Here is a 15,756-nt window from a genome sequence, read left to right on the forward strand (position 1 = left end):
ACCAATATTCCCGACTAACATAGATGCAAAAATCCTCAACAAAATACTAGCAAACCAAATCCAACAATACATTTAAAAAATCATTTACCATGATGAAGTGGGATTTATTCCTGGGCTGCAAGGGTGGTTCCTATTTGCAAATCAATCAACATCGTACAACCTATCAATAAGAGGAAGGATAAGAACCATATGAACATTTCAATAGACGCCAAAAATGCATTTGACAAGTACAACATCTTCTAATAAAAACCCTCAACAAAGTAGGTTTAGAGGGAGCATATCTCAACATAATAAAGGCCATATATGAAAACCCCACAGCTAACATTATCCTTAATGGAGAAAAACTGAGAGTTTTCTTGCTAAGGTCAGGAAAAAGACAAGGATGTCCACTATCACCACTTTTTTACTCAACACAGCACTGGAAGTCTTAGCCACAGTAATCAGACAACAAAAAGAAATAAAAGGGATCCAAATCAGTAAGGAAGAAGTAACACTTTCACTATCTGCAGGTGACATGATACAATATACAGAAAACCAAAAGACTCCACCAAAAAAACCCATTAGAACTGACAAGTGAATTCAGTAAAGTCGCAGGATACAAAATCAATGTCCACAAATCTGTTGTATTTCTATACACCAATAATGAAGCAGCAGAAAGAGAAATTAAGAAAACAGTCCCATTCATGACTGCATCAAAGAGAATAAGATACTAGGAATAAACCTCACCAAAGAGGTGAAAGACTTGTGCTCTGAAAACTATAAAATACTGATGAAAGAAATTGAAGACAACACAAAGAAATGGAAAGACATCCCATGTTCATGGATTGGAAGAACAAATATTGCTAAAATGTCTATACTACCCAAAGCAATCTATGTATTTAATGCAGTCCCCATCAAAATACCAACAGCATGTTTCACAGAACTAGAACAAACTATCCTAAAATTTGTTTGAAACCACAAAAGACCCCAAATAGCCAAAGCAATCTTGAAAAAGCAAAGCAAAGCTGGAGGCATCACAATTCCAGACTTAAATGTACATTACAAAGCTGTAGTAACCAAAACAGTATGGTAATGGCACAAAAATAGACACCATAGATCAGTGGAGCAGAAGAGAAAACCCAGAAATAAACCCACAACCATACAGTCAAATGATCTTCAACAAAATGAGAAAGAATATCCAATGGAAAACAAGATCATCCCTTCAGCCAATGTTGTTGGGAAACTGGACCACAACATGCAAAAGAATGAAACTGGACCACTTTCTTACACCATACATAAAAATAAATTCAAAAATGGTTTAAAGATCTGTATGTGAGATCTGAAACCATAAAAAATCCTAGAGGATAACATAGGCAGTAACTACTTTGATATTAGTCAAAGCAACTTCTTTCTAGAGATGTCTCCTGAGGCAAGGGAAACAAAAGCAAAAATAAACTATTGGGACTGCATTAAAATAAAAAGCTTCTACATAGTGAAGAAAATGATCAACAAAACTAAAGGGCAACTTACGGAATGGGAGAAGATATTTGCAAATGACATATCCAATAAAGGGTTAGTATCCAAAATATATAAAGAACTTATAAAAGTCAACACCCCACCAGTTACAAAATGGGCAGAAGATATAAACAGACATTTCTCCAAAGAAAACACACAGATAGACAACAGACATGTAAAAAGATGTTCATCATCACTCACCATCAGGGAAATACACATCAAAACTACAATGAGCTATGACTTCACACCTGTCAGAATGGCTAAACTCAACAACACAAGGAACAACAGGTGTTTGGTGAGAATGTGAAGAAAAAGAAACCCTCGTGCACTGTTGGTGGGAATGCAAACTGGTGCAGCCACTCTGGAAAATAGTATGGAGGTTCCTCAAAAAGTTAAAAATAGAAGTACCCTACTATCCAGCAATCACACTACTGGGTATTTACCCAAAGAATACAAAACACTAATTCAAAGAGATACATGCACCCCTATGTTTATGGTAGCATTAATTACAATAGCCAAATTATGGAAGCAACCCGTGTCCACTGATTGATGAATGTGGTATATATGTACAATGGAATATTATTCAACTATAAAAAAGAATGAAATCTGGCCATTTGCAATGACATGGATGGAGCTAGAGAATATAATGAAAATGCTAAGCAAACTAAGTCAGTCAAAGACAAATATCAAAATAGGACTTAACTCATATGTAAAATTTAAGAAACAAAACAAATGAGCAAAGGGGAAAAAGAGAGAGAGGGAGAGAAAAATCAGGAAACAGACTCTTGGGGTGCCTGTCTGGTTCAGTAAGTAGAACACGTGATTCTTGGTTTCGAGGTTGTAAGTTTGAACCCCAAGGTGGGTGTAGAGATTACTTTAAAAAGCCTTAAAAACATTTTTTCAATTAAAAAAAAAGAGACTTTTAATTAGAACAAACCAATGCTTACCAGAGGGGAGGAGGTGGGTGATGGGTGAAATAGGTGATGGGGATTTAGGAGTGCACTTGTTATGATGAGCACCAGGTGACATATGGAAGTATTGAATCACTATATTGTACACCTGAAACTAATAAAACACTTTTTAAAAAGGCAAAGAAAAAAAAGGGAAAAAAAAAAGCATGTCACAAAAGGCCACACATTGTATGATCCCATGTATATGAAATGTCCCAAACAGGCAAATCCACAGAGAGAAAGTAGATTAGTAGTTTTCAGGGGCTGGGGGAACATGGTAATAGAGACTGCTAATGGGATGAAAAAGTCAAAACGATTGTGGTTTGTTAATATACTGAAAACCACTGAACTGTGTATTTCAGTTGGGTGAGTTGTATGGTATGTCAGTTATGGCTCACTAAATCTGTTATTTAAAAAAGTTTGTGTGGGGCACCTGAGTGGCTCAGTTGGTTAAGCGTCTGACCCTAGGTTTCAGCTCAGGTCATAATCTCACAGTTTCATGAGTGGAGCCCCGAGTCTGGCTCTGTGCAGGCAACACAGAGCCTCCATGGGATTCTCTCTTCCTCTCTCTCTCTGCCCCTCCCCTGCTCACACCATCTCTGTCTCTCTCAAAATAAATAAATGAACTTAAAAATAAATTTAAAAGTTTGTGAACATTTCAAAGCAAAACTAAATACAGATAAGGTTTAGTGGTACCCATAAAATTAGTTAATTTTCGTTTAAAATAATTGTAATAATGTTAAATAAAAACCAAAATTCTTTTCTCTTAATATTGTCTTTGAGCCATTTTGAACCAGCACAAACCAGGTCAGAAAAGGATGTGTGCTTTGGCTTTAAATTGGTCCCGTGTGATTAGGCGATCCTACCCAACTGTTTTTAGGGCTGAAGGATTAGGAGAGCAGAGAATGTTGTGGGTCCTCCTGCACCTGACCCCTCAGCAATGGGCATCCCCCAGGGGAGGCCATAAATTGGACTTGGGACACTGAGTTACTGGCCTCACTCTCTATTCTTTCAGAGCTGTAAGCTTGTTTCCTGATGAGCTCCAATGCCTGGGTCTTCTGGGGGAATGCCCCGGTCTACGAAAATTATAATCCTAATGAGAAAGCAGGAAATTCATGGAGGGAAAAGCCACATAAAATTATTCTTAATGGAGTATTCTGGTAAATCAATTACCCTGTAAGTTTTTTTTTTTTTTAAGTTTATTTATTTTGAGAGAGAGAGAGAGAGAGAGAGCAGGAGACAGAGGATCCGAAGTAGGCTCTGTGCTGACAGCAGAGAGCCCAATGTGGGGCTCAAACTCACCAACCGCGAGATCACGACCTGGGCCAAAGTTGGATGGTTAACCGACTCAGCCACCCAGGCACCTCACTTTGTAAGTTTAAATATGTTAATGTATTTCCTGTATTGATGTCTGCAAGTATGCAGACATGGAAGAATCAAGAAATTGGTGATAAACCCAAAATCTTTTTCCTTTGGCTGATTGTTTCAAGCCAATAAGCTGTGGTCGAGGAAATTAGCTTGAGTGCTGGTGAGTTATAGAAGCAGGATAAGTTCTATACAGCTCCCTAAGTTACCCGGATGTGCAGAATTCAGAGTGTGTCAAAGATGGGTGAGAATAGAAAGGCCAATCCCCTGGCTGAGTGCTGCCCCCCCCCCCAGCCCAGCCGTCCAGGGCATGGGTTTGGGGCCCTGGTCCCACACAAAGGAGCCCTAACTGCTGCCAGCAGGGCCTGGCTCTGCACCCACAGACTCCTGCTCCTTCTCTCTGTGCCAGGTTCTGATAGACACCTGCCTGAGGTGGCCATTGGGAGTTTCAGTCCAGCCCACACTCTGCTGGATGAGCTGTTGTGCTTGGACACAAAGCTGTGTTTGCCTGGAAGAAAGGGCACCTTTCCCAATTCTCACAAAGGCTCTGTCCACTCACCTAACTGCACAAAGGTGGCACAGAGGTGACGGTGGTTCTCCTGGGACCTGAGTTTCTCAGGACTTGATGAGTTCAGATTACCCTTGAGCATCATCTAAACCTTCCCATCTAGCTTCCCTGATGCCGTCCTCCTTTGCGTGAAGTGTACCTTTCAACTCTGGGTGTTCGCTGGGCCATTCTATCTGGAATGTTCTCTTCTTTCTTCCATCTCTGCCTGGCAAACTTCCATTCATCTTTCTAACTACTATTCCTCTTTTTAGTTTTAGCTTAACAGTCTCCTCCTTTAGGAAGCCTTCCCTGACACACCATTTAAGGTGACACTCACTCTCATGGGGCAGGCAAGTGCAGGGTGGGCACCCAAGAGTGAGTGCCTCCTTAAATGGTGTGGCTTGGGCACCTGGCTTTCTCATCTTAAGCCCTGCTCTGTTCCCTGACACCCCAGGCTGGGTTGGGTGCCTCAGTGAACACCTGACTGTGCTCCCACGGAACTGTGAACCTTCCCTGCTGGGGAAACATCTCTCAGGTTCTATTATAACTGCCTGGCAATGCAGCCGCTGGGATCTGTGAAGGCAGGGTCCAAGCCCGCCTCATTCATCTTGGCATCCCAGCACCTTGCACAGTGTCTGACAGTAGCCATATGATCCCCAGGAAGTCCAAGGTCATTCTGAGGGGAAGGTTTGCCTTAGTAGTGTGAGGTGACCAAGATGGCGGCAGGCTGGGCGGGGCTTCCATGGGAGAGCAAACATGAAGTGCTGCCTGATAGAAGGAGGGAGGAGAAGCTGCAGAGGGAGGGAGGGAGGGAAGAACAACCTACAAATACAAATCCATTAGCTTAGAAGACTCTGAGGCGATAGTTCATACCTTCATTTTCATGGCTTCCAGAATAAATTTTAGTGAAAAAAACCTTCAAAAAGAGAACATGTTTTCATATTGACTTGGTAGCCAAAATATTGTAGACTATTGAGCTAATTAAGGGTGGAGCAAGTTGTTGAAATTTTATAAAAGGTGGAATAAAAGGAACTTTGTAAAAACCTATTAGGGCCTGAACTGTTTCCTCCCACCCAGATTCCTACATTCGAGTCCTCACCTCCAGTGACTTCACTTGGGACTAAGGTTGTTGCAGATGTAATTAGTTAAATTAAGATGTCATACTAGGGGCGCCTGGGTGGCTCAGTCAGTTAAGCGTCCAATTTCAGCTCGAGTCATGATCTCACGGCTCGTGAGTGAGTTCAAGCCCCCCATCAGGCTCTGTGCTGACAGCTGGGAGCCTGGAGCCTGCTTTGGATTCTGTGTCTCCCTCTCTCTCTGCCCCTCCCCGACTCACACTCTCTCTCTCTTTTTCTCAAAAATGAACATTAAAAAATTTTTTTAAAAATGATGTCATACTGGAGTAGGTAGACCCCCTAATCCAATGTGACTCGTATCCTTACCAAAAGGAGGAATTTGAACACAAAGACACATAGAGGGGGTAGTCCATGTGAAGATGAAGGCAAGATTGGGGTGATGCATCTATAAGCCAAGGAACACCAGAGATTGCCAGGAACCCACCAGAAGCTGGGAAAGAGGCCCAGACCAGATTCTTCCTCACAGCCCCCAGAAGGAACCTGCACGGCCAATACTTTTATCTCAGACTTCCAGCCTCCAGCACTGTGAGAGAAGAACTTACTGTGGTTCACGTCACCTAGTGGGTGGTACTTTGTTATGGTAGCCCTTGCAAACCAATATGGAACCCCTACTGGCCAACTCCAGGCCTGGAGGTTTTCCTTCCCTTAGACCCCTAATACAAGAACACTGGGTATACGTATACTTACCCAGAGTGGCTACTTAGATATGGGAGCACCATTTTTTTTTTTTTTTTTTTAATCACACTGTGCTCACATCTGACTTTCTATTACCTCCCTGCCTGGAAATTTGAGTATCTGCTGAGAAGGAGACCCGGAAGCAGGCAAATTCAGCAGGAACAAACACACGACTTTCACTGGCCATGGTTTTGCCTTTGATACAAGAACGTCCAAATGAAAGCACAGCCCACGAATCCCATGACAACCAGCAAGCTGCACTTAGCAGGGTGCCCGCCCTGAAGGGCTATAGTCACACATGAGGATCCATTCTTGAAGACGACCTGTTGCCATTTCTGAACGCTCTAAATTGAAAAGATTTTTGTCAGCCTACTATTGGCCTCAAATTTCAAACTACTGAATTCTTTAGATCCTGAGTCCTTCTTTCTCTTGTAGCTAAAATGACTTACCTCCTCACTTAGGTCATCCACAGGGGGAAAAATTAGATCCCTCATACAATGTACACAAAAGTTCTAGGTGGATTAGAGGCCTAAATTCAAAAAGCAAAACTTTGATATGTTTAAAAAATATGTAACAAAAAGTAATTCCACGATTTTGGGTAGGGAAGGATTTTTTTTTTTAAACTAAGCTTCACACCCAGAGTGGATTCCAATGCGGGGCTTGAACTCATGACCCATAGATCAAGACCTGAGCTGAAACCAAGAGCTGGACACTCAAGTGACTGAGCCATCCAGGTGCCCCTGTAAGGAGGGATTTTTTTTAAACAAGACAAAAAATATAAATTAGAACAGAAAACATGGGTAAATTTAGTCATCTTACAAATAAAAACTCCTGTGTATCAAAAGTCAACATTACAGAAAGTGAAAAGCCTGAAGTACACACTGGGAGAACACACACAATATACGTAAGTAGCAAATAATTGGTTGTCAGAAATATGAAGAATGTCTAAAAATTAATAAAAAAAAAAAGCCCAATTTAAAAATGAGCAAAAGACATGAATAGACAATTCACAGAATAGGAATTGCAAATGTCTAGTATACATGTGAAAAGATGGTCAACCTCACTATTAAGGAAATGCAATTAAAGAAACCATATGATTGGCACATATAAAAAGTTTGACTGTGTCAAGTGTTGGCAAGGATGTTGAGTAATGGGAATTTCCATGTCCTACTGGTGAGAATATAGGTTGGCATTTGCGGGGGGCGGGGGGGGGCGGGTGTGTGTGCCTGTGTGGCTCAGTTGATTAAGCGTCCGACTCTGACTCTTGATTTCGGCTCAGGTCATGATTTCATGGTTCATGAGGTCAAGCCCCATGTTGGGGCTGACAGCTCAGAGCCTGTTTGAGATTCCCCCTCTCTCTTTCTCTCTCTGCTCCTCCTCTTTGTGCATTAGCTCTCTCTCTCTCAAAATAAATAAATAAACTTAAAAAAAAAATAAGTTGGCATTTGGCAAACCTGGTAAAGTTGAGGACATGGGTATTTGTCAAGTAAGCAATTCCACTCCTGGGCATAGACCTCAGAGATAATCTTGAACGTGTGCCCAGAGAGACATGTATAAGAGTGATGAGGCAAATCGTATTTACACAGTGGAAAAATTGGAATTTCATCCCACCGATTTACATGGTCACCCTCATGAGCACTGATGATTGAGTTAGGGGGAAGTCAGACGGATAAAACACAATACGTGGGTTTAAAATGAAGAGACTAGAGAAACACCTATCAGCTGACATGGGTACATCTCAAAAATACAAAAGTACAAACGTAATGGGGGAAAAGCAAGCTACAGAAGGAAATATACATATAAAATTTTAAAAATGAGGGGCCTCTGGGTGGCTCAGTTGGTTAAGTGTCTGACTCTTGGTTTCAGCTCAGGTCATGATCTCACGGTTTGTGAATTTGAGCCCCCCTCCCATCCGCCCCCCCATCAGGCTCCACGATGACAATGCAGAGACTACTTAGGATTGTCTCTCTTTCCCTCTCTCTGCCCCTTTCCCTGCTCATTCTCTCTCTGTCTGTCTCTCTCTCTCAAAATAAGTAAACATTTTAAAAAATAAAATAAAAAATAAAAATGAGAAATAATACTGTATATTTTCCTGGTTATACATGCTTTCAGAATGAAAAACACTAAATCAAGCACAACAATTGCCTGTAGTGTGGGGGGAAGAAAACAGGATTAGGAAGAACACAGAAGAACTCCATGTATCTGAAACATCCTATTTTAAGCTTGGTTAGTGTGTAAGGTAAGCATTTGCATAGCAATATCTATACTTTTATCCTGTTAAAAAGATGAACAGATGCAACCCGCTTTTGTTTAGTGCTTGCAAAGAATGGAGCAGGGTCCAGGCCTCGCCCCTTGGAGTTTTGCTGCCAGCACTCGGGGTCCTGGAGTTCGTACAACCACCACAAATGGAGGCTTATCAAGCTAATGTCCCTACGATGATGAGCCTTCTGGAGCTCACTTAGCTCCAGAAAATACGATTACTTTGGCTTCACAATATATTTAACAAAAAAGGGGCGGAGGGAGGGGTACTATACCAGGAAATACCTAAGCGATAGCCTTACCTCCATCGCCAAATCACTGAAAGCATCAATTTCAAGTAATCTTGTCTGTCTGCATTTGCTCAAGTGTAATGTTTGGGATGGCAACATTTTCTCTTTTCCGTTTCTATCTGCCTGCAGGGAATGCTTTGAGGATTTATTGTCTAGCGTGCCCATAATATGTTTAGGCAGCTTTAGGAAACACCAGACAGATGAAAAGATAGAGAGTTTTGAACAACAGAATGTGGCAGTATGTTAATCTGGCAGGGCCACAACTCCAACCACAACATATTTTATTGAATGAAAATACATCCACAGGAATTCTACAGAGCACGTAAGGAGTTTCAGATGAGCCTCAGAAGATCTCCTAGGGTTGGAGACTTGTTGTAGCAGGCAGTAAACAAATGCAATCTCTTTGGTATTACTAAGACAATGGAGAGTTTCCTTTTAAAAGCTCTGGAATTTGGGGCGCCTGGGTGGCTCAGTTGGTTAAGAGTCCGACTCTTGATTTTGGCTGTGGTCATAATTCACTGTTTATGAGATCAAGCCCTGCATGGGGTTCTGTGCTGATTGCACAGAGCCTCCTTGGGATTCTCTCTCTGCCTCACCCCTGCTCGAGTGTGTTCTCTCTCTCTCTCTCTCTCTCAAAATAAACATTTTTTTAAAAAATCTCTGAAATTTAGCAAGAATACAGAGCAACAGTGAACAGCAAGTCTCGGTGGGAATATTGCTGATAAGCGAAATCTGAGGACAAATCAATCCTGCAAGAGGCCAAGTGGGATTTTCTAGAGTCACAGGGAGAAAAGGCTTTCATGAGACTCTCCCTCTCTACCCTCTGGCACACACAACAAAGGTTTTGCTCTGCAGAGTGTACTCTCAGGTCTCCGTTTTGCACTAGGGAACATGATCTGTGCCACGGGGAGGAGCTCAGACGCCAGAGTTTGGTAGACCTGGCTCTCCTCTGCCAGTCCCAGCTGTGTGACCCTGGGAAATGACCTCCCCTCTCTCAGCCCCATGTGGTTCATTTGAGAATGGGACTACTGAGCATACCCAGCACACAGGACTTCGGCACTTTGACAGAGCCTGGCACGGAAGGTGGTCAAGCGTTAGTAGCTGGTGTGGTTGTTTAAAATCCTCAGTATTATTTGTAGTTGTTTAAGGAAATGTGTATTACAGGCATATAGTGTTAGAAACGGAAAGACAGAAATATGGTACTCTGGGGCGCCTGGGTGGCTCGGTCGGTTGGGCGTCCGACTTCGGCTCAGGTCACGATCTCGCGGTCCGTGAGTTCGAGCCCCGCGTCAGGCTCTGTGCTGACGGCTCAGAGCCTGGAGCCTGTTTCGTATTCTGTGTCTCCCTCTCTCTCTGACCCTCCCCCATTCATGCTCTGTCTCTCTCTGTCTCAAAAATAAATAAACGTTAAAAAAAATTAAAAAAAAATATGGTACTCTGAAATGTAAAGCTGTAGGGGATTCAAGAAACAGAAAGCAGATCAAGTATATGAAGGTAGTAATGTGTTCTGTGTGGTTTTCTGCTTCTCCGCATTAAAAGAAACCCTGACTTTTCAAAAATCAGATGTTGTGTAAGTTCAGAGCATTTCTTTAATCAAAGGAACATAGGATGGAGAAGAGCATCAGAAAAAAAGTAAATGATTTCCTTCTTTGTTAAACAAGCATAAGGCATGCCAGGCAAATAGTGTCCCATGGAAGGAGCTGCCAGGAGAAACCTCTCCTCTGGAGAAGAGCAGGGCATTTCCCAGAGGAGGAAAGGAAGAGGCAGGGCTCTGAATACACAAGCATTTGTCAGAGCTTTTATATCCAGAAAATAAATGTAGAAAAGGTGATTCTTTTTTTAAATTTTTTTTAACATTTATTTTCTAGAGAGAGAGAGACAGAGTAAGAGTGGGGAGGGGCAGAGAGAGAGAGGGAGACAGAATCTGAAGCAGGCTCCAGGCTCTGAGCTGTCAGCACGGAGCCCAATGTGGGGCTCAAAATTATGAGCCTTAAGATCATGACCTGAGCTGAAGTTGGACACTTAACCCACTGAGTCACCCAGGTGCCCCGAGAAGGGACTTCTTTAAAGAAACACATCTACAGACATACAGCTTAGACACCAAGGACCTCCAGGTCATGTATTAATGAAAAAAAAAAAAAAAAAAGCTAAGTTCTGAAAGCAACAGATTTGTAGATTACTGAGTTGAGCACTGGAGGATCTAAAAGCAAGAAAGGAAGGGCTATCACCAAAGTACAAAGTGGAGCCTGTTTGGGATTCTCTCTTTCCCTCTCTCTCTCTCTGACCACCCCCCCCCCCAACTCATGCTGTCTGTCTCTCTCAAAATAAATAGATAAAAACGTAAAAAAATTAAAAAAATAAAGCCCACACTGTTGACTACACCACGTCACCTTCCTTAGAGATAGGAGGAAATGTCCTGTCGATACTCTAGTTTCCACAGTGCACCTGAGAGCCAGTTCAACACAGCAATGCCAGGCCAAGTGCTCCAAAGAAGACTCCAAAGATGGCCTGTCGCACAGTCCAAGGGAAAGCCTGGACAGGTCACACGTTCTGCAGCAGCAATAACCGGCAATAGAAAATAATTCTTAACACAGGGGAAGAGTTCGCCCATGTTCACCACTGAGTTTCTGTATCACGTTTAGAAAAACAAATCTGCACAGAGGAGCATGGTTTGGATTCACTCTCCAAAGTTAATGAAAAGTTAGTGAATGGAGTAGTTCTGGCACAGAGGAGGGCAGGTAGAAGGGAAAGCTTCAGCCCACAGTGAGGGAGAGAAGGCAGAGAGCATGAGTCACCAGGCAGCATTTATCTGTCAGCCGGAGGAGAAAAGAACTGGCTTGGCCTGATGGGCACCATAAAAGGCGAGGCAGAAGGAGGAAGAGGACATGAAAGATGCCCTTTTAAGAGGCACATAAATCCCACGAGAGCTGTCTGAGAAATTATCCTGGCCTTCGACCACCAAGACCTTGTAAAAGAAAAAGGCCTCTGTGGTTGTGAATGTAACTACGGAAATGTACGAAAGCAAAGCCCCCGAAATTTCTGAGGCAGACCTGTTTGGGCAAAGCATTCATAATCGAGGAAACAAAGCACAGTGATCCAATGAAAACCACACAGTTCAAACATGCAAGTTCCAGTGACTATGTCACTGTGGAGAACCTGGACGTAAAGAAGTGGCAAAGTTTAAGACAACTCAGCTAAACACAAAGTAACTTTGTAGGCCAGCTGGGAACATGGACTCTAATTCTTGTTGGATATTCAGCACAGATGTGTACAAGGCGCGCCATCTGCCGGCAAGATTTAGTACTGCTGATTTGGAAAGAATTCTTAGAGGAGGTGCCGGATTCTGGCGGAGGATAATTTACCCTCTTTTGTAGCAACACCACTCGACATTAAGTTCTAGTAACATTAGATGCAATAAATGTCCGATATTGGCCCCTTGACTTGCTTATTTCCTGTCTTACAATACAAGACAGAATATCTACTTCTAGACAGGAAGAAATTCTGGACTACCAGGCACTCCCAGTCATTACCTCCTTCCTCTTCTCATTACATAAATGGAATCATACAGTATGAATTCTTTTGGGTCTGGTTTCTTTCATTAAGCATTATGTTTGTGAGAGTCATCCATGATGTTAGGCAAAGGAGCAGTTTGATCATTTTCTTTGTATGAATGAACAGATCACAATTTTATCTATTGTACTTTTTTAAAATTTTGTTTTAATGTTTATTTATTTTTGAGAAAGAGAAGGAGAGACAGAGTGTGAGTGGGAGAGGGGGAGAGAGAGGGAGACCCAGAATCTGAAGCAGGCTCCAGGCTCGAGCTGTCAGCATAGAGCCTGACATGGGGCTCGAACTCCCAAACTGTGAAATCATGACCTGAGCTGACGTTGGACATTTAACCAACTGAGCCACCCAGGTGCCCTATCTATTGTACTTTTCTAAAAAACATAATTTATTGTCAAATTGGCTTACATACAACACCCAGTGTTCATCCCAACAAGTGCCTTCCTCAATGCCCATCACCCATTTATCTATAGTAGTTTTGATGAACAGTTGGGTTGTTTCCAATTCTTGGCTATTATAAATAACGTAGCTTTGGACATTCTTGGCTATTTCTTTTGATGAACATATGTGTGCATTTGTGTTATATTTAGGAGTGATACTGCTGTGTCACAGAGTAGGCAAATATTCAAATTTAGAAGATGAAGCCAAACCATTTTCTAAAGTAGTCATACCAAATACATTCTAAACTACAACATATGAGAAACCATATAAGAGCATGACATCCTTACCAACACTTGATATTATCAGTCCTTTTAAAAAATTAGCCATTCTAGCGGAGATGTAGCAGTATCTGGGCATCTGTGTGTGTGTGTGTGTGTGTGTGTGTGTGTGTGTGTGTGTGAAGTCTCTTGCCTGCTTTTCTATTCCGTTGTCTGTCTTTGTTTTATTGATATATGGGAGTTTTTTTTTTACAGATTCTAAGTATAAGTCCTTTGCCAGTTATGTGTATGACAAATATCTTCTTCCTCTCTGTGGTATGAAATATATGGTGATTTAAATACAGAGGAGGGGGTTCAGGAGAGCAGGCAAGAAATAGAAAGTCAAAGGAGTGACATCAGAACTCTAGGACCCAGGAGTGAATGTATAATTTCATCACATGTATGTAATTGCACCATCTATCTATCTATCTATCTATCTATCTATCTATCTACATGTGTGTAAATGTATATGTATATATAATTGCATCAACGATGTATGTGCCTTGGTTGTGGATGCTCTGATATGACCATGGTCCTCTTTTGCTTCTGGACAGTGGCCATGGAGAAGCCATGGACACAGCATCATGGGAGAAGCTCCTTCTGCCTGAAAGCAGGCGGGTTCTCTGCCAGAACCTCCTGCCATCATGTATTCAAAACATCCTAAACCGGAAACTTACTGTGCAAATGACAATTTGATCCGTGCTTGAATCTCTATCCATTCCTCCTTTACAATCCTTCCACACTGCAGCAGCTCCTTTGCAAGTGTCTCTGCCTTTGTCAAATTCTCGGAAGCTTCTTTAAACCTGAGTTGTGTTCAGGAAACGTCACACATAGTTCTAGATTCTGGGACCCCAGTTCTTGGGACATCCTTGGCTCTTAAACTTCCCATCACCCTTTCCGAGTCATCTGTCAGCTTTTGATTTGGCCTTGAAAAATTAAACGTAGGCATTATGAATGGCATTTCTACGTGTAAATATTAGAAGCAAAAGGATACTTTTGAAGGGAGAGTAAGGCTCTCCCCATGGTATGGAATAGCTCAATTGAACACTTGAAAACATCTGTATTGTCGTTATAGGGAGGCACGATGGAGTTGGTGAGGATTTCTTTGGCTTTTTCTGCATGTTGTTTTGCTTGCAGGGACAGTCCTGTGGACAAAGGTAAAGAGGTCTCAGTTTCTCTTTCATGTCAGCAGGGCACATGACCATAATGATCTATGGCCAGGAAATAAAATTAGGTCTCCTCCACAGACTGTCAAGTGACACATAGAGATATATCAGGGCAGCATGAAATATTGTCCTGACTGTAAAAACAAAGCAGTGGCTTGCACCTAGTACTCAAGATAAATCTCCCCCAAATGGTCTTTCTAGAAATTAAACAGCATAAGCGGGAATTGAACAATTTTGAAACCTCACCAATATCAGATATGAAATATATTCTAAATAATTATAAGAAAACAAACGGAATGCAAGGACTATAGCATTCTGGGCAGGAAATAAGATATTCATGAATTTTCATTCTGGCTGTGTGACAGCAATCTTAATACTAAAAATTCTGAATCTTCTGCTTATCCATCTATAATCATAACTTTAGAGGGTTATTTTAACATAATAAAAATACAATGATATCTAAAAACACTTTACAAATACAATTCCAATGACAGAATGGGCTAATGTGCTACAATCTTATTCCTATAAGTTTGTTGGCTAATATGACAACATGGACAATATCAAGGAAAATAATCTCTACCGAGAACGAATTCCCCACTGTGTTCCAGTGTTCTTCCATGGGCTTATTAATATGTAGTAAGGGTGGCAAGGGGGGTTGCCAGTTAGGTTTCAGGGCTTTTCACTTCTCCATACTCCCAACCATTTCCCCCCACACTGACGTCCTTCATTCTATCCACATCTATACACCCCTGATCTTTTTTTTTTTATATGAAAGTGTATCTCAGAATCTCTAAGAAGCTGCCAAAATACAAAATTAATGCTGTTCTGATGTCTATAAAATGGAAGAACATACTTTCTGATGGAGAAATTCCAAGGTATGTCCTTCATGTGGGAACTCTTATAGATTGTCTAATTTTTTTAAAGTACATATTTAATCCACCTAACAGTGATTTTTTAGTGCCAATTACACATACAATATTACAAAAGTTAGTGGTGCATTGTATTTCTTAAAAATTTTATTTATTTATTTTGAGCGAGAGTACATGAGCAGGAGAAAGGCAGAGACAGAGGGAGAGAGAGAATCCTAAGTCCTCTCCATGCTCAGCACAGAGTCCTATGAGGGGCTGGCTCTCATGACCTTGAGATCACGACCTGAGCCAAAATCAAGAGTCAGACACTTAATTGAGTCACCCAGGTACCCGCTCTCACTTTAACTTGAGAAAGAAAGACTATCATGCAAAAAGGGAGCAGCCTATGGAAGAAAAACATTATTTGAAATCCCAGATGCCAGAGGCCACTGGTGCTGGCATCCAAAACCCTACTAACATTATAAGTTGGATAAGTTGTTTCAACTCATTTGTTTCCTCTGGATCTAAAAATATAGGAGGGGGTTCTGGGGTTTGAACTAGCTGATCTCCAGGGTCCCCTCTGGCTCTAAAAATCTTTGATCTAACAAGTGGGACCAGTTAATAATCAGATTTGACCAAATTCATTGGGTGGCAATTCTGTGCTTAGCACTGTGGTGTTTTCCACTTCGTTATTTTATTTATTCACTGGATCCATCCTGGGAAGTTAGTACCACCATCATTATCATCACTTTGAAGAAAGGGAG

The 15,756-nt window shown here is 41.7% G+C and overlaps 1 protein-coding gene across 16 annotated transcripts in view; it reads right to left on the reverse strand.

Moving 5' to 3' along the window:
• The window catches only part of TTC23 (tetratricopeptide repeat domain 23), a 109,751-nt gene that overhangs the window by 61,209 nt on the left and 32,786 nt on the right, over nt 1-15,756 (reverse strand). For all 16 annotated transcript variants that reach the window (XR_006218446.1, XR_006218448.1, XR_006218447.1 and 13 more), the window contains 2 exons: nt 13,973-14,123; nt 13,656-13,781 (listed from right to left, as the gene is read on the reverse strand). Coding sequence is in view for 13 of the 16 variants with exons in the window: in XM_042988152.1 (XP_042844086.1) it covers nt 13,656-13,781; nt 13,973-14,123 (277 nt within the window). In the remaining 3 variants the exon portion in view is untranslated. The remainder of the gene's footprint in view (nt 1-13,655; nt 13,782-13,972; nt 14,124-15,756) is intronic.

This window comes from Panthera tigris, chromosome B3, assembly GCF_018350195.1.
Source record: "Panthera tigris isolate Pti1 chromosome B3, P.tigris_Pti1_mat1.1, whole genome shotgun sequence".
Classification (NCBI taxonomy): domain Eukaryota; kingdom Metazoa; phylum Chordata; class Mammalia; order Carnivora; family Felidae; genus Panthera; species Panthera tigris.